Source organism: Temnothorax americanus, unplaced genomic scaffold (genome assembly GCF_048541705.1).
Source record: "Temnothorax americanus isolate GAGA-0224 unplaced genomic scaffold, ASM4854170v1 Scaffold1, whole genome shotgun sequence".
Classification (NCBI taxonomy): Eukaryota; Metazoa; Arthropoda; class Insecta; order Hymenoptera; family Formicidae; genus Temnothorax; species Temnothorax americanus.
In genome coordinates, this window is record NW_027509230.1 from 455,995 (window position 1) to 475,692 (window position 19,698).

The window sequence follows — 19,698 nt, forward strand, 5'->3', positions numbered from 1 at the left end:
GCTTTTGATACCTTGGCCATGAGAGAAATCCGTTATTCTGTTTTATAACAGATTACCCGTTACGCGTTTTTAGGCGTGATTGCTCAATTCAATTGCGCTTTACTCCAATTTATTCGTTAATTGTAAATATTATCGTAATAATCTGCAGCTAAAATTAAAATTAACGGACAAATTATATACAAAAAGAAAAAATTGTTAAACCGTTTTCCAATAAAACATTACGGAGCATCATCCGTTAACTTTAAACCGCTTTTGAATTATATTATTGATTCGAACGATACCTGATTTCAACTATTGCAAAAATAGCAGATGTCTCGTACATCGAAGATACACGAGAAGCGTCTTAAAGTTTACGGTTTGGTCGTTTGGTTAGTGGATAAATTATATCGTATCGAGACAATACGAGGCACTCAATAACGATTAAACTCATAAAATATAACAAAATATAATTAAAAAAAAAAACAAACAAACTATTCTTTACAGTATATTACAGTTCCATGCAAGTCCACGATTCGTTTTTTTTTCTTTTCGAAATTGAGTCATTTAACGAGCTTTTAACACACGTGCCTCGACATCGCCTCAGACGGTACAGCGACACGCCACCGCGATAGTTGAGATACGAAACGCTCGATAATCACGCGCGCTGGTATTCCAGAGATCGAACGAATCGACGCGCATGCGACGGAAACGGAAGTTTCGTTCGACTTGAAAACTTGCACCCTTTGTTCGCGTATGCGATCCTCACGCGTTGAAATTAGACAAGCAAATATCCTCTCGATTAATATTCGCACAGAATTAAGATCTATTCTAGAATTTACTTCTCGAGCGAGAAATTTTTTCACGAATAGCAGTCCGCGTTGGCACATTTCTCGCGTCTATACTCTCCGACTACATCAAATGCGTCGGATGATTCACGATTCACGTTTCAGACGATGAAAAACGGCATCGATTTCGCCGACGCGCGATGGAGCACCGATCTTTAACGAGGGATATAGGTACGACGTCGCGAACAATTTCATGTTTAATTTTCTCTCTGGATTTTTTAATGTTTTATACTTGACAGCAGAACCCTCACGGCGTATACCGATATGCCGGTAAACCGAATCTTAACGTTAAAAGACTAAAATTTGGAGATTCGGAAATCGATTGCCACGTTCATCGAGCATTTGAGCAAATCGCGTAAAGAGGAAATTAACAAATATGGATACACAGCCCGCGGATCGATCCCGGAGCGACGGGGTCGGGAAAGCCGCTCCCAAAAGGGAGGAGGATCTTCCTTCCTCTCGTTCGAGAAGTGGCGATGGACGAAAATGCAGGATTTTAAAAGCAAGCACCGTGCACGCACACCGGTTGAAATACTTGAAATACGCGGAGGAAGAAAGAGAGCGAAATGGGGGGGGAGAGAAAGAGACGAAAATAGAGAGCGGGGGCAGAAAACCTCCTCGAAGCCAAATCGAGAGAGGAGGAGAGACGAACGGAGAGAGAGAGAGAAAGAGAAGAGCAAGAAAAGCCAAGTGACTCCTCGCGGCAAACTCGACTGGTTACCCCTCCCTCGTCTCTCGCTCTGTTTTTTTGGACACTTAGGACATCGCGCACTCACCTACGCACACGCAACTCTCTCGCACGCTACCCACATGTGTACGTACACGCAGTACGCACACACGCGCACGCACGTATAGAAACGTTACGCGCGAGTTTCCCTCTCTCTTTCTCTCTCTCTCTCCTTTTCCCTCGCCATCCTTTCGTACTCCGAATACTCCGGACAATAAATACATACTTACGCGTCGAGATGCATACATGCGAGAGCTAAGCCTCGGCGACGACGTTGGCGGCTACGAGGACGCACGAGGAACAAGGCGGCGACGGCGGCGATCGACGACAGCGGTAGGAATCGTCGCGATGGTCGGGGCGGTGCGGTGGTAGGTGGTAGCGGTCGTAACGGTGTACGGTAGCAGCGGCGACGTCGATCGTCGCGGATACCCCGAGAGATGTCCGCGAACGTGGCAGCGGCACCGACGGCTCAGACTTCCGTCGGCGCGGGCGACGACTCGCGGACGACGGCGACGGCGACGGTGACGGCAAGACTTCGCCGACGGGCGCGAGAGAGACGTCCGGAACACGGCGTTCGCGGGTTGCCTCCTCGGTGGCCGTACATCGGCGGAGATGGCGGAGACGGGGGCGGGGGTGCGCGCGTCCGCGCGAGAACGCTCACGGTCGTTCGGCGCGCGTCTGTCCCTCTCTCGGACGGGCGTCGTTAGCTCTCACTCGCGCACTCCTACCAGCTTCGTTTCTCACTTCCTTTCTTTCTTCGCGGTTTCAACTCTTCCGATCGCCGTTTCCGTCACTCGGCCGTGCGTCTCTCTCCCCGTCTCTTTCTCTCTCGCGCGCGTTCGCCGCGCTCTCCTGCCTGTCCGTCAGTAACCTAGAAAGCGGCCGCGCGCGGCCGCGGCGGCCATTCAGGATTACGGGACACGGGACCTCCGTCCGTCCGTCCGTCCGTCCACCTCCTCAAGCGACGGGGCGACGGGGCGACGGGGCTCTCTCTCCCTCTCCCTCTCTCGTCTTCGGTCGTTCTCTCTCTACCCAGCGAAATTTCGCGCACGCGATTTCTCCGCGTTCCGCCCGCGTCCGAGGCCCGAGGACGCGAAGACGAATAGACGACGCTGCTGTGCTCACGCCGCGAGCGCACGCACGTTCGCGTCGCGCGACGACGAATCGACTCCGAGCGGGCGTAGGCTACGACTCCGACCCGACGAGGTCGACGAGATTCTTCCACGCGGACGGCGCGGCGGACGGACGCGAGGCGCTCGCGGACTCGCGACCAGCGACGCTCGGAGCGGTCGGACCGGCGACCACGCCGCTCTACTATCGACACCGCGCGGCGCGCTACTCCTTTCTTCTCGTCTTCTCTTCTTCTCCGTCCCTCTTTCTCTCGCGGCGCGCACGCCGTTGACCGTACTCACTCTAGTCACTCTGCTCACTGGTCACTGGGCGTACGATCGCGATCGCGATCGCACAGCGGCCACAGCGCGCACCAACGAGGAGCGGAGCGAGCCGAACAGGGTGAACCGTGAGCGCGCGAGCCGCGAGCTCCCCTGCTCCTTCGGCTTCGGTTGGGTCGTTGGGTGCGCTCGAGCTCGAAACTCTCGAAAGGCGGCGAGCCGCGGTGTAGCGCGTAGCGGCAACGACGGCCACAGCGACGACAGCGACGATTCCGACCAATCCGACCAACGACAAACGCGCGACACAACCGCGAATCGCGAATCGCGCGCGGCTCGGTCCCCGGTCCCCGGTCCTCGCCTCGACGCTCAGGGATATTCGCCCATTTGTGACAAGTTGACAACTTTCCCGATTACTCCGAACTCCGAGATGCCCCGCGCCCGCGCGTTAACGACCGACCGTCCCTCGCGCCCTCACCTAATCGCCACGCACACGCACCACGAGCGGAATCATGGCACTTGGACTTTTCAAGATGGCGGCGCGCGCCGCCAGGCCCGCCACCAGTCATTTCCAGCGATCCAGCTGGCCGCGCGTCATTTAAATTCGACGCCGTCGTTCACCTCGAGCTCGAGCTGCTCGAGTCGTCGTCCAGCCGTCCAGCGGCTGGCGGCGTTATCGATTCATTTTAGATTTGAAAATAAAGGAAAGTTGAGAGAAAAGGGAATAACCTGACGCTTAAAATACCTAGGGTTACGTTACTCCGCACGAATTTTTATTTTTCAAACACGATATATATAAGATTACGTACTGAACCTCGCGAAGAATTTTATTTCGCACAAGTAGAAACTCGTCCGTCAACAAATATTTAATTAAGTTGCAAAGTATTTTTGCAACAGCTCCTCATATATATATTTGTCGCTTTCCAGAAATAAGCAAAAGATGATTCTGTCTACCTGAAAAATAATAAAAATTTCACGTGCTTCATTTTTGGTCGTAAAATAGCGCGTTGTTGAATATATATATATATATATATATATATATATATATATATATATATATATATATATATATATGCAGTCTTACAGCATCTTTATTGTCGAGAAGAAACTTCTTGACCGTCGATAAAGCCACTTTGGCCGCTGGTCTTTGCGGATATCCGTAAATTCCAGTGGATATGCATGGAAATGCGATAGTACGCAGATGATTTTCTTTAGCCAGAATCAGACTGTTCTCGTAACATTCTCTCAATTTATCCGGCTTTTCACCTTGCGGACCGACGGTATGGATAATATCTGAAACAAAGTTATTTAAACGTTACGCGTTTAATAAAGTTATGTAACGCGCGTTGAGTCGAGCTCTCGCGCGTGCGTATTGCGCGTTACGCTCACATTTAGCTGGCAGCATATAACCTCCCGAGATTTTAGCCTCGCCGACTCTACATCCTCCCAACGTTGCGCATTCTTTCCTCAACGTTGGTCCTGCCGCTCGGTGAATAGCTCCGTCGACTCCACCACCTCCCAAAAGACTCGAATTAGCGGCATTGACGATCGCGTCTATCTCGAGCGACGTTACGTCTCCTTGCCACATCGACACCTTCTCGGCCACGGCCTCGTCGACTTTTTCAACTTTTTCAACAGTTTTGGCGATATTGGATTTGTTTTTGTCCCAATACTCCGACCACGTGGGAATCTGATCGAGAGTCGTTACCTTTGCCTCGTAAAAGTTCCTCTTTTCCTCTGGCGACGCGTTCAAGAATTTTTCTATTTACGGAAATAACGGAAAAATATTAAGATACCCTACGGCCCTTGGATCGTTCTCTATTCGATTGATCGGTCGTTGGAACTGTTGGAAGCGATTCCTTACGTTTCTCGTCTTCGAACGACATCTTTCCTTCGGACTCGACGGAAGCGGAACTGCCCCTCGTTCGTCTCGGCAAGAAATTCTCAAGGACACGAGCGCGTCTAAGCCTGAAGAAGCAACGAACGACGGTCGCCTGGAAACCAAAAGCAGCGTTGTCGCGACTCTCGAAAGTCACGCGAGTTCGTCGAAGAGTTCAGACGTGCTCTTCCGCCTTACTTTCGACGTCGGCATCGCTCCGAACTCCGAGAGATCCCGTCAATCGTCGACGCGTCGCGTTCCCATCCCACGAACGAACGTGCGAGCGACGCGAGCCGCGCGGCGTGCAGATTCCAGGGTCGTCGCAAATTTTGCCGTGTGTCGTGTATCTCGGGCGAATCGTTACGATACTCGCGACTCGCGATTGCGATGAAACGTGACGACGAGTGACGAGCGTCACGAGCGATTCCAGTTTCCAGTCAGTGTTGTCAACGCCGGTTTTTTCGCGCATGCGCGTCAAATGCGGCTTCGGTTTAGTAGTAGTAAAAGCGAGTTTCGGAAAACGTTTCTATATTTTTCAATTGTTTGAAAGGCCGTGTGTCTACGACTACAACCAGGTGTAGCGAGCTTTGGACCACGCACGGTCGATTATTCTCCTCGCGTTTGACCGTGATTATACGGCTCGAAGCTTACCGCACTCTTCTTTTCAGCTGACAGCTGACCAAGGTTGCACGGTTTATCTTTCTTTCTTTTTCTTTTCGTGTTGGAGAGAAAAAGAAAAAAGATGAACCGTGCGCCGTGTAACCAAACAAGTTCAGCCGAATCAGCTCTCGATCGGCATCCGGCGCGTCCGGCGATAGGACTGCTGTCGCCATCTGGAAGCAACGAGCAACGTTTTACACGTTGAGAATTTTTTGCACGTGGGTAATTACCCGATGGTAATGTCTTCCGTAATGGAAAGATCGCGATCGGTAGAAAATTTGTCGCGAGCGTTAAAATTTTTCAGAACTCCAATCTATTATAGAACCCCGAGAAAGCGTAGAAAAATGAAACTAAAGAGTATTGACTTTTGTGTAAATATATTAAGCACGTTCCAGGTAGCGGAGTGACGTCAAGTGACGTATAATAACGTCTCATAATAATGACGTGTCTGACGTCAATAAAATGTCATTGAAACGTCTTTAGACGTCCTGGGTTCTTTCCTGTTTACGGGAGGCACTACTAATGACCTCGTCTTTTTCATATACATATATAGATCATCCTTCTAAAGTAACCTAAAGATTTCAACCGTCGCTCGAATCGTTATTAATTAAAAAAGCTGATAACGAAATAAGTTTGAAAAATATAACACTGAATTATTCTCAGTATTGAAAGACATAATTAAATGATTAATATATGTATGTGAAAATAATATACACGCGTGTATAAGCGAGGACCCCCCTTCCCCCCTGCATTCTTACTCTAAAAAACCCAAACCCAACTTGTGTATTACTGTGTGACAGAGTTATGCATACATACGCACACGTGCATTGGTCGCGCATGGGTTTCCAGTTTAATTTCTACGCGAACCGTACAATAATAAACCTTGTTGTAAAAAATATATTTACCAATTCTCTACAAGGTCCATCATTGTATAACACGTATCTATATAAATACCTTCTTAAACGTACATTCGAAAATTACGTTCTGTTCGTTAAATATATTTTATTAATAACTTTTTGTCTTTTTAGTAAACAGCGAGCGACGGTTAAAACCTTTTGAAGATTACTGAGAGGATGACTTTTGTAATATATATGTGACAAGGACCATTGGAGAATCGTTAGATATCCGTCCGCATAACTTGTACTTGTACAGAGATCGATGAGAGAAAAGTGGGTGAAAGTCGATATAGAGCGAAGAACCGTTGGAATAAAATAAATAGACGGTCAACGACTGTTCGCGACAACAGATCGATATCAGTCGTAAATGAACCGTGGCAATAAGTTTCGGCTCAATTTACCAGCGTTCGCTAGAAATACAGACCATCGGTGTAACGTATGCACATTAGGTATATATATCACGTAAAATCGGTAAAATTATGCGGTCTAATTATGCATCGATTGACGCGAACGATGCACGTAGATAATTTTACTGCGGTTTATATGAATCAAGCTGGAATGAATCGAGATTTGCGCGGGCGTACTCATTCGTGGGCATTCGTACGAAAATATGCCTTCAGCACAGAGCAGACGTTAATCCGTCCCATTTGATATATGTCGTTCTCGCTCTTGGCGCAGTCACGTAAATGCCATAGTTTTGTGCTTCATGACTAAACCGGTTGCGGTTGCTTCCACTCTTCGACACAAAATCCCATCCACGAAAAAGGGCGAAAGGTTTCTGCGAGAAATTTGCTCTACTTTAAGATCGAGTTTACAATTGCAAGGGTTGCGTGTAAAAAATGTAGCTTGGTTACGTATTTCGCGCATTTTTCCGCAAATTATTGAAAATATCCAGTTTATTTCAATGTTTTTTCGAATATATTTCTTTGTACGCTATACGTATAACTTTTACGTGCACAAATCACGATATTTTATAAACGTTACCTATGGGTTTTTTGTTATGTCTTATTGTTTTACGTTTTGCCCTAAATTCTAAAATATACTTTTTTGCTGTTTCTTCGTTAAGAGAGTGAGGCTTATAACATATAATATATATAGCTCAAACAAAATATAAGAGAAAGAAAATCCATCGCGTAATTACGTTGGACGTCTGAATTTCTGAAATTACGCTGACAGGTTACAGATTCGATTCGTTGCATTGGCAATATTGGCGTTACGCTGTGCGTAATAAATATATGTATATATTCTGTAGAAGCCGCGCGTTTTTATCCAGTTTGAGGAGAGATTGACGGTTCGACGGTATATTTCCAACTTTCGAATAACGAGCCGCGAGCCGCCCACGTCGGGTCACCGAAATATGACCTCTGCGATCCCGCATATGTATTCGTCCATATAGCAGGACTTAACGGTTGCACCACACCGCGTTGCGCCTGTGCTGTGTGTGCTGCGTCACGTATCTTCGCCCGTTAGCCCGTATAGCGAGAATGAAAAAGTGGCGGAAGTTCTTGTCGGAGCTTGCGTGTGCTGCTTGCACACCGAGTTATTATATATGATACCCGGTGTGTTTATGATTAGAAAAGTTTTGAAATATATTGAGGAATGAACTACGCGAGATTACACGGCGGGTCTTTCTTCTCAGCGGGGAAACTTGTGTGTGCGAATAAAAAGAAAAAAATCTTTATTTCTTCGCCTTCGTCGGCAATAATTGACAAAGAAGATGGTTTAATTCGACCCGACTGGCCATTTATTAATATAATATTCAAGTATCCAACATTTCGACCGTGATTTGTGGTCCTTTGTCAAGTCCTTGAGAAAATAGAAAGATAAAAGTGTCATTCTTCAAAAACTCCTTGAACTTTTCTCGGTTAACTTCCTTTAATCTTTTCTGATTGTGAGAAAAGATAAGTACGCGTCTTTTGTTAGATCTCTTTCATTAATAACGAGCATACGCGAATATGAAAATTAATTGTTGGACTGAGGCAGATATTGTACATTCTCGATTTATATCTAATATATCTTCAAGTAAAATTTGTTGTCGATGTCGATGTCGATGTGTGGCAAAACGAGGGAGCTGATTATAATAAAAAGTAAAGATTTTAATTTTTCTATTTGCAAAAGGAGTCGGGAAAGCTATCGAGTAATTTTTTTTTATATGTCGAAGGGAGAAAAATTGCGAGCTTCTTAATTTTGCTTCGTTTTTATATACTTATGCTTGCGCGAAGTATATCACGGTGCAAACTCCCGGCTAGATTCGATGCACGTTTAATGTGAATGAACAGTCTCTGACAACGAGACGGCTGATGCCGGCGCCGACGCCGACGTCGACGTCGACGTCATTGGCGGGGAAGCGACGGCGGCGGCGGCGGCGGCGGTGGTGGCACCGGTGGCCGGAGTAGTGCTTTTTCCACCGGGTTGTGCGGAACGGCAGCCGCGTAGTAGCGCATGCTGAAAACCGCCCCGCTATCGATCCGTCCACGGTCCCGAGCTTTCTCTCGCTTCAGCCTCACAAGCCTCGCGAACGTCGCCACCGAGCAACCGTTCTGTTGCCGAGCATACGCGCGCGTATCGGGCGCGATTTTATATATATATAATATTTCCGCGTAACAAAAAAACATATCCTTCCTCGTTCTTCCGTCTAATTTGATTGGCAATTAACGAGTGCCCTAGGAAGTAGGATACAACAGCGGCAGCGTTATGGCACGTCGGGGCGAACACCGCAGGGCGATTTTCCTACTGTGTGAGTTTTCCGAAAGGAAGAGAGAAAGTCGAGCGACATCTTTCTGCTCGGGGAAAAGAGTGCTCCGATACGCGTTTCCGTTATTATCATTCCTCGTTTCCGCGAGAAGCGAGTCGTGCCATTTAATTCTTATATATATATATACGTTGTGATCACGGGAATTGCGTCAAGTATATTATTACCGAACCGCGCCATTTAATTCTTATGTTAGATCCGTTGGTGACGTTATCATTCTAATGGAAAAAGTTCTACTAACAATAAGACGATTTACGTGAGCGAGTCTTCTCACGATTACTCGAGTGTTTAAGATATATATATATATAGGAAGTGATAAGAGATATTATGTACAGGATTATTTCTTGATACACATAGTATGTCAAAGGTTTATAGTGGCAAATGTCAATAACGATACGTGAGAAAGCTCGTCGAAACTGTGTTTTACGTCATATATTTATCGCGGAAAAGAATCATAAAAATTGGTCGTGTGCTTTTATCTACGTATCGATATACTTGACTTTAATTAGAATTTTTACAACGAATAGTTTTTCGAATCTTATTTTCTTGATATTTCAATCCTGTAATTACGCGATTATAATATTAATTATAGACATACTATTGCTTCAAATATATGAATGTGTGTGTGTGTGTGAGAGGAAGATGACAAATGACGTGACTTCGACGCGATAAATGTCATTCTAATAAAATCTCACGAGAGTGATGTAAAACTTTTAGATAAATGATGTGTGTGAGCGGGGCTCTTCTTTACGATCAAAGATACAAATTTAACTTCTATCTTGTATTTTCTTAAGTCTTAAGGCATACTTTTCAAATTTTACACGCGTTTAATATTCACCCTAATTTCTCCTTAAACCTAACTTCCGTAATTTAAAGGGAACGCGAGGAAAGAGGAAACTGTCTTCCAAGCAAGGGACAACACGGACGTTGTAAATTAGATAATGGACTTTTCATATAACAATTTTTTTTTAAATTTTTTTAATTTGCTTTTAAACTTGACAAAACTACAGTGTGTATGGCGATATCGCGACATTCCTTTTTATAAAAATAATTTTTGGCAGGGTGTGTCACGGGCATAGCGTTTAGTATCCCCCTTCCTTCGCCGATGCCGCGACAAGTGGAAGAGCAACGTTATACCACGCGGAGAATGTCGAAAATCTTCCTGGAATATCCTACTCCGAAGACGAGATTGCCCTTGGTAAACAAATTTTATATATTCGATATTTCCACTCTTTATATATTCATTCATATTACAGGATTCTCTCTCTCTTTCTCTCTCTCTCTCTCTCTGTTTTTTCACAATAACTACAGCTAAACTTTTTAAAATTTTATTGCCGTATTAAATGGCTGTTCGCAAGCTCTCTCAATTTTTTTTCTTGCAATTATAATTCCGAATAAACGTGTACAGTACTTTTTTTCAGCGACCAATACGCACTTTTAGAAATACATGCAGCGCGTTATAGATGCCTATACGCATAGGAGTAATTATTTAAATGGATTCGTGGAACGTTACGCTAATACAGTTGAAGGGGAAAAAACACCACATTGGATCGTGTATATCCGTACATATACGTCTACATGCTAATGTCCTTACAGTAGTGGGCGGCGACCGCTCCTACATACGCAAGCTGCATTACTAAATCTGCGCGTAATCGTATTACCGCTTATTACAGGGGCCTATTTAACCTAAGGTTTAAATCCGATAAGTAACGCCCCCCGAGAAAGCTTCGAACATTATTATTCGATTATATGATACGGCGCAATTATGTGTGTTCCCGTTTTCAAAAAAGTTTGAAAATCTCCACCGCGGTAAGGATCTATGCTTTTTCAAGGCTGACCTTACGTCGGGCGGATATACAATGGCGGTTTTACGCCATCGCTATAACGTATGATAATGCGTGGAATTCATAAAGGAGCACTGTGTTATACGTAAAGCAATCTTATCAATTTTCATACAACTCTTGGCCAGACCTTGACTTTATTTCTGCTACCCCTTAATCCATTTTTATATTTTAATCTCCACATTTGACGCTAATCATAACTTACACGTACAAAAAAGGCTGCAATGTTAAAATTAAAATTGAAACAAGAGAAGGCTAATTTTCTATTTATTATGATAACATCGTAGCTAATATTTGTCAAACAAAATCTTTTTAAAATATAACTTTAGAGACGTAATATTTACAATTTTTTGTATCAATCTTCATAAATTATCGTCGTCAGATTAGCTCGATTCGCTCCAGCTGTAAAGTGTCAAGAAGGAAACGAAATCGTCTTGATCGAGCATGATTCCTCATACTGTTTATCATTTCCGCTGAACGTAGGTAGCCTGTTGCTGCTTGCAAATATTTCGTTGAACTATACGCGTTGTGAAATTTACATTTCATCGCTGTTGCATGATAGTCTTATAACTTCCTAGCTGTAAATGCCATCTAGCGCTGTTATGATCTCTAAACGAAGATTTTACTAATGCGACATTTCGCAATGTGACAATTAAAATGAGGGTAAAGAAATGCTTATTTTTAAAGAGATTTATGTATTTTATATGTATAAAACATATAAATCTCTCTCTCTCTCTCTCTCTCTCTCTCTATTTATATATATATATATATAGATTTTTTTCTATATATTATCAAATTTTACATATATTAATTAAAATATTTATTGTTGCAATTAAAAACTTGTTTTTTTCATAAAATAAATTTTTGTTAAGAAGGAATCAGCTCTCTTCTTGATTAAAGAATGCAGAGATAAAACATAGTTTGCAGAAGACATTATACCATATAGTACTACAAAATTACAAATATGTTAGTGCATTCAGATACGCTAAAGTATTAGACAACTGATGAAATTTTAAATATATATCAATAACTTATTTGTGTGTTCAGACTTCCATTAATATTTTCTTATGTAAAGTGTTGCGATGTCAGAATCACTTGAACTATTAAACCGTGAAATTATGATATAAAGTTCTGGGGCATTCTCAAATAATTTCTCACCATCATGAAAAATGTTATGATTGTTTATTAATGAGACCCAGTAATTCTGAAGTTAACTCTCAATGTTGGGAAGATGAAAAGTCGTTAAGCTTTGCAAATTCCGTTTGCTAAGTTCAAACTTAATAAATTTTAGAACTTTATTAAATTCTGTGTTTTTTCTGAGTTTCCACACGCTTGTGCGCTTAGACTCAAAACATATTTACAGTGGATTTGTTGACCTCTTTGGCGTTAAGCTTTTATAACATCCGATAGCTGCTTTTACTGCACTCCTTGACATTTCGATGATATTATGTGACGTCATCGTGCAAACGCTTTGCGACAGTCTAATGGAAACTTTTACTATTGCCGCCCGCATCGGCTTATGTTCCTTCTTATGCTTTGTAATTGCAAATTTATACATATCGTATAACGTTGACTTATGTTTCTATATTAATGATTTGTTACACATAGAGTTGTTATTGCAACAAAAAATTGTTATTGCAAAACTCGTACATTTATGTTACAATAACAGACGACCTTCTATAGAAGGTCATGTCATAAGCTTTTGAGCGGAAGTTACTTTTCTAGAATATAACAACAAACTATAAATGAAAATTTTATTGAGAGAGAGAGAGAGAGCAATTTCTATCGAAAGTGCAAAATCTATCGAACAATTTTTATTAATAATTTTTCATGAGTCAATATGTACAAATTTATTATTTTATTTTATAAGTAAATATAATTTTTTTTTAGCCGATAGTCAATTCTGAACTCAAAACAACCACGATCGTGCCCTCAACCACATCGACCACACACAAATCGTTTTCCACCGAAGAACCCTTGTATCGGCTGGATGGAAGCAACGGACAAGCTTGCATTCTTCTTCAAGTAGATGCACTCATCACTGTTAAATATCGCACAAAACTCGGCGAGGATCAAGTAAGAAATGCATATGAATTAAATTCCGAAAGAAACAGGAAATCTTGGATCAATGAGCACAGTGACGGATAATTATAAAATTGATATTGATATCTCTAGGAAGCGGATATCTACGTACCTAACGATGCAATTGTGACCGGAAATTGTGATAACGAAAACACGGTGACAATGTCATTGAAATGGGAAGCCTTTGTACTATCTTGGAGTTTCGCTAAGGTAATCTTTTATATATAACATCGTGTAGTCTTGAGATACTTTCACAGTTGTGTCGTGAGATAAAGTCTTGCGCCGATCAAGAGGCAATTATACGAAAGATAAATCATTTTAATTGCCAGACACGGTACTGCTTTTTGTGAAAATCGATACGTGACCCTTTTACCGAGATATAGTTCATTTGATTTTCACCTTCATATCGCTGATTGCGCGTTAGAAACTATCACGAGATAATGTCTCGAATTAACTCCACGAATTAACATCTCGATTTGAGTAACTACCACATGTGGGATAAAAATAGTAGAAATTTCATTAAAAATGATATTCTAGAACAAAACGCAGGTATCGATTGATGAGATATTACTTATACGTATACCAAAATTATATCTAGGAGTATGTCTTGCTATATTGTATTTGATCTCTTAGCACAATCCTAGTAATCTTGATTTTTATATGAAGGAATGATAAACCTTGTCAGATTTCTCCTCCCTATAATATGCTTATAACGAGACATACGATTTTATTTTCCAGACACCAGGTGGTGAACGCTGGTATGTCGAGAAAATCGAACTGACCTATAACTCCAGTGACAAACATTTTGAACATATTGCTCAGCCAAGTAAGTGTCAATCTTATTAGTTTTTGCACAATTTTGCTATTTCGTGCGAAATGTTTTTGCGTTTGAGAAAATGCAATAGTATTAAGTCACGTTATTTTTAATAGCTAAAAACTATCAACTTTGTACTAAAAATAAATTAAGCTATTGAATACAGTTTATTGTAAATTAAAAACTATTAGATACACTTGACATACATTTTCGAGAGAAATAATATATTGTTAATTATAAAAGTCAAATTGATTATTTTATTAATATTTTAGACAAGACTATTCGACTGAGTACCGGCCAGAAACATAGCTCCATGCTGTTTCCCACACCGGTCGGAAAATCGTACGCTTGTTCCGAAGAAACCGAGATTTCGCTCACCGACGGCAAAAATCATGCCAGCGTACTTTTGAGGTATCCCAATAACATATTATCGATTTAATTTTAGCAACCAAAGTTGTGTTTAAGTTATAAACAGTAAATCGGACATAATGGAAAAGTTCTAATTTAGCTAAAGTACATTTTTAATTTTACCTCATATTTGAAACTAAAAATAGATTTATATGAAAGTCAAACCAATATCGAAAGTGACTTAATATGTATAGCTACATAATACGATATAGTGTTAGGCAAATTCTTGTAAACTGCGTAAATAGAGAATTTATTAGATTGTCATGAAAATGAAAAATTTCAGAGACATGAAGCTGCAACCGTTCAAGTTCAAGAACAACGAGTTTGCTGCCGAATTTTCGTGCACCTCGCTAAGCGCGCGGGCCAACAGAGACGAGACTGCGCCAGTTGCGGTCGGCTCCACGTTGGCCGCTGCGGTTCTCTTAACAATCACCGGCTATGCGGCCTACCGATATTTCAAAGTGAAGAAGGTTCAGTACGACACGATGGAGTAAAGAATATCCGGGGATCCCACTGTCACGTCGATGCCAAAGAAGCACGTATCGCCAAAAATTGACGCCGTTCGCGAGTGTGAGCGACACATAATTTTTCTCAACACTACGCCCTAGTCGTTCCTGGAAAAGAATCAGGTGTGTTTCTTTCTGAAATTTTACTTTTTGGATATTTTTTTTTGTTAGACATGAACATAGCATATCGACACATATCGACGTATCTTGTAATTATCACGGAAAGAATCCGCGATGATCTCCGAAGATACCTAATAAATGAGCCGATTAACAATTAAATTAAAGTCCGGCTTAGAGCGGACTCCGCGAGACAAGATATCGCGCATAGAAATCTTCTAGATAGACATATCTGAATACATATCCAGGATACCCTACCGTAAACATTAAAAGATATTTTAAAATAGTTTTTTATTACTTAAAAAATATATCAATCTGAATATGTTATAAAAGTAATATTGATTTTTATTAATTAGCAATTTATCTTATTGTCTTTTAACAAAGTTTTATCGTCATTTAATTTAATTATCTTACAAATGTCAAATAATAATTATACTTCAAAATTATTTTAAAAGAAATCTTTGTTTTATATTTTCTCTTTATAATATGGATTATTTGTCTTTAAAATTAGAAAAAAGTTTTGATGTTTATAACGATCATGACGTTTATCAATTTTATAATTAAAACAGTCAATCGCGTATTAATGCATTATTATATACATACGGAATTAGATATCATCGACTCATGTGGTATTATAAAAGTGTTGATAAATGATATGTAATGAAACTTTCATTGCTAGTATATGCGCGACATATTTATGTCAATCGTATCGAATGTCAACATATTCGCTTGAGATTAAAAAAAAATGACATTCGTAATCGCAAACTCGGATGGTTGTATCAATAGGCTTTCCAATTCGTAGATTTTGATCTACACATCGTCATATTTATATGAGCATTGAAGAAAAGTACTTTGAAATCTTATTAATCGCGTACATATTTTATCATTACGATAGTTTTGTTGATTACAAGTTCTTTAAATTTTGCATAATTTTCTAGAATACACAAAAAATATATATTTTAATCTCCCGCGAAATACTTGCAATATATACAATTAAGATAATTGAATTGTTTCTCTCGGCGTAACTCTTACAATATAATGTATCTTTATTCTTCATGAACATTATTATATGTATATAGGAGTAACAACTATATATATACATATAGTAATAATACATATAATGAGATAATATTTGGTTAATTCATATAAAGAAATCGAAATAAAACTTCGACATTCGGAGACGTGAGAAGGTCCTTTTCGGCAGCTAACAATGTTAGATAGACGGGTATATTATAATTAGATTATAATTAATGAGAATGTATTAAAACTGTTAATACATTTCAATGTAACGCCTTAATTATCTTGTACATAGCAATCTATAATTTACAGATTTTTTCCCATTTTTTACACCAGTTGTACTCTATTTAATTATGCTTTACTCTTTATAACGTAGTTTCGTAAGTTTACCGGTTTACAAGTTTTAGCAAATCTAAGATATTTAACTGTAAATATGAAATTTAATTAGTTGGTCATTTTCTTTGTTGTTGTTTGTGTCTTAAGTGGAGATGGATCTGAACTAGGTTACAATTTGATCTTAAACATCATTCGCTTGACTTTACATAATACAAAGTAAGAAATTGTGTATGGATATGTGTGGATATAAATACGCGCACGCACACACACACACACACACACACACACACACACACACACACACACACATGTACATATACATATACTTGCTGTATATGTTGTCAAATCTTCTTCGGAATATTTATATGAATATGTCAATTTAAGAAATATAATAAACTTTGTAATAAGAGAGTGGTATTACGAAAACGCCCATAAAAATATTTTTATTTCACTTATTACTTTTGTCGGTGCATGCGCGCACAAACACGTATAATATACCGTATAAATATGTGAGCGCTGAAACCACGATTATGTATTATGAATGAAACGTTTACTTTATAAACAAAAATAATTTAAAAATTTTTTGTTACTCATATATACGGAATCTTCTTTTGATCTCTTCTCGCGCAGGACTTTTTCTATTCTTGTATTCTATTTTTATATTGGATTTTTCCAAGTATCTGGATCTGTAAAGTTTCGCAAACGTGCATTCATTAGGAAACTACAAATAACTTATTTTGATGATATCCTGGCGTATAAAACTCCAAGTTACTGTAATTTTATATTTATTCAAATTGTGCGATGTTAAATAGTTATGATATTGCGAGCTTTTCAATCATTTATATAAGATATGATGGGTGCAATGATTACGATGATAAAGGACAGTTTATTTATACATTGAAAATAGCTGATCGCTGGCGACGGCGCACGATGAATAATATAATTATTAGCAAGTTAACATATCTAAATGTAAAACGTATGCGTCCGCGCGTGCATGGATTAAAAATTATATTACATAATTATGCGCTAAATATATTTACGCGCATATTACATCTATGTAGTATAGATATATATAGAAAAACCTACGTTATCGATATATGCATAACATATAAACCTCTGTCTTCCAAGTGCATATTAAAGTTACTTCGTATGTAAATATATTACGGATATCGTATGTCGTATTTCCAAGATTTGTCAATCGTCGATTCGTGAATGTAGCCGGCAGCGTTGTGCGAGTATCATGACGATTCACAAGATCTCAAATAAGATTTGAATTATCGTTAAATGGTCTTTAATCAATTTTTCGATACTTTGCAGCAAATGCGATAAACATGCATTCCCTAATTTAAAAAAAAAATGTATATTACGATAAATCTAGACTGGGATAGACTTCGCTTTTGAAGCAACCATATTGCCTGTCATATAAAAAGTACGCTATATAATTCAGTTACACATTTGTCGCTATCTCAATTATAATTTCAAAAAATTAGTCTGAACCAAAAACTGGAAAGATCGAATGAATATCATGCATGCTCGCGGTATCGTGATATTAACACGAAGGAGGTCTAGCTGTAATTATAAAAATGTATTTTTGTGCTAAAGTCAATCTTATACCATAGATATTAACCGATAGTAGCGATTAAGATAGTTAGCGGCGCGATTTAGCGGTTTATGTCTCGCACAGTAATACGATAAATTACATTCGGTGAATCTCTTAACGATTTTGCGCATTTTTTTTGCATTTGCAAAACAACACGGAGATACGTATATGAAAGCAACGCGCAGTGATTAAATTGCTGAATCGCGACGTTTTTACGGTGAAATGGCGTCAAATTATGTATCATATCGCTTGACCTATAGCCGCAGCGTTAAGTCTTGTAACAATTATTATAACGCATTACCGTGGAGATCGCGGAAACAGGGAGATGGATTCCGGTTTCACGTATCGTAGTGTATCATATCGTCTATTAAAATTGTATCATATCGATAAAATAAAGGCTGTTATACAAGTTCACTTAATCGTGCATCGTGTCCACGATGATTTATGTCAAAATTTTTCGAATTACGATAATCTCGCAATCTCAGAAAAATAACACATTATTTTTGCAGCTGTTGCATATCACGTTTTTGAAGAAACCAACAAAGGCAGATAATTGATCATTTGAAAAACTATGTTTAAGGTAATAACCAATTACTATTATTCTCTATTTCAGATAGTAAACATATAACCGATCTTCTTGTTTGTTTCAAATAATTTTGTACTATTTACGAAAATAATTGTCGATAAAATTTTTAAGAAAAAAAAAACGGTGATATTTGACGTTGCAAACTTGCAAAATATATATAGCTCTCGTAATCATGTTTTATTTTATATACATGGACATTACGCCTTTCGAAAGCAGATGTCTATTTGGTGTTCACGGGGCGGAGGGTCGGAGATATAATAATCTCGCGTCGTGGAAAGGGCGTGAAAAGTACAGTCAAGCAGGCTTATGCTAGCCGTGGGGAGCCCGGCATGGTTCCCTTTGCGCAACACGACGCACCGTCGTCAGCGACTCATTGTTGCAATGTCCATTGAAATCTCTCACAACAATGGCGCGCGACAAGACGATCGTATTGTCGCGGGTCGCCTGCGAGAGCATCTCGGGCCTTTTGCGCCTGCGGGTGCCTGCGACCGAAGAAATCGCCGCTCTCGGCTCCTGTCATCGAGAATTACCCCTCGTGGCGCGGATTATATAGCGACGCGCGATTATTCCGCCAATTTAGTATCTAATTAAACGAGTCCGCGAAAAATGCTCGAGGAAACGCAATCGCGAGATGAATCGCAGCAAAAGAAAAGTAGCACGTGTCGCTGCACTTGGTATACAATTTATAAATATTATAAGTAATAAATCATGACCGTCGAAAAACAAAAAGGAAGAAACCGTTCGCGGGAGAGGAGTTTATTTCGCCTGATCCAATCGCGTTTGTAATTGGCCGACGCCGACGCGACGCACGCCTAATTAGCAATTACCGCGGCACAGTTTCGCTTAATTGGCCAGAAATTTATTCTTCGTGCATCGGGCGATAACACGGCGGCGGTGGCGGCGGCGGTGGTGGTGACCGGGATAATTGAACGTAATTGACCACGTTTGATGACAGATGTACGGCTGGATTCGACAGAGATGGTTCGCGCGCGCGAAGAGCGGAGAAGGGAGGACGCGAGGACAGGGTGAGCGTGGAGCTGAGGGGGACGGAAGGTACGACGCGCGGTAGCGGGGTACGGAGGTACGACCTATAATTTATAAACTAGGGGCTGTTTTGGGGTAATTGCAGATAACGACGGGGCGGTCCGGATAACAAGCCGACATGGGAGTCACTGGACACCGGTGCCGCTCCACCATCCGCGTGTAACACCATAACCGTAGCGTCGTTACGTACGGTAATCCCTGTTCTGTATGTGTATATATAG

General features: G+C 40.6%; 2 protein-coding genes across 2 annotated transcripts; one reads left to right on the forward strand and one right to left on the reverse strand.

Annotated features, from left to right (window-relative positions):
• Positions 1-3,685: 3,685 nt before the first annotated feature.
• LOC143897049 (macro domain-containing protein CT2219) lies at positions 3,686-5,442 on the reverse strand. Its single transcript, XM_077405347.1, has 5 exons — positions 5,017-5,442; positions 4,804-4,933; positions 4,329-4,700; positions 4,024-4,232; positions 3,686-3,893 (listed from the first exon to the last, which is right to left on the reverse strand). Exons 1-5 carry the CDS (start codon positions 5,029-5,031, stop codon positions 3,810-3,812), a joined length of 810 nt encoding a protein of 269 aa, XP_077261473.1. The 5' UTR covers positions 5,032-5,442; the 3' UTR covers positions 3,686-3,809.
• Positions 5,443-8,762: 3,320 nt separating this feature from the next.
• LOC143897015 (lysosome-associated membrane glycoprotein 5) lies at positions 8,763-18,261 on the forward strand. The gene is made up of 7 exons (XM_077405306.1): positions 8,763-9,111; positions 10,188-10,324; positions 12,858-13,043; positions 13,143-13,259; positions 13,788-13,875; positions 14,136-14,274; positions 14,555-18,261. Exons 1-7 carry the CDS (start codon positions 9,069-9,071, stop codon positions 14,763-14,765), a joined length of 921 nt encoding a protein of 306 aa, XP_077261432.1. The 5' UTR covers positions 8,763-9,068; the 3' UTR covers positions 14,766-18,261.
• The last annotated feature ends 1,437 nt before the right edge of the window (positions 18,262-19,698 follow it).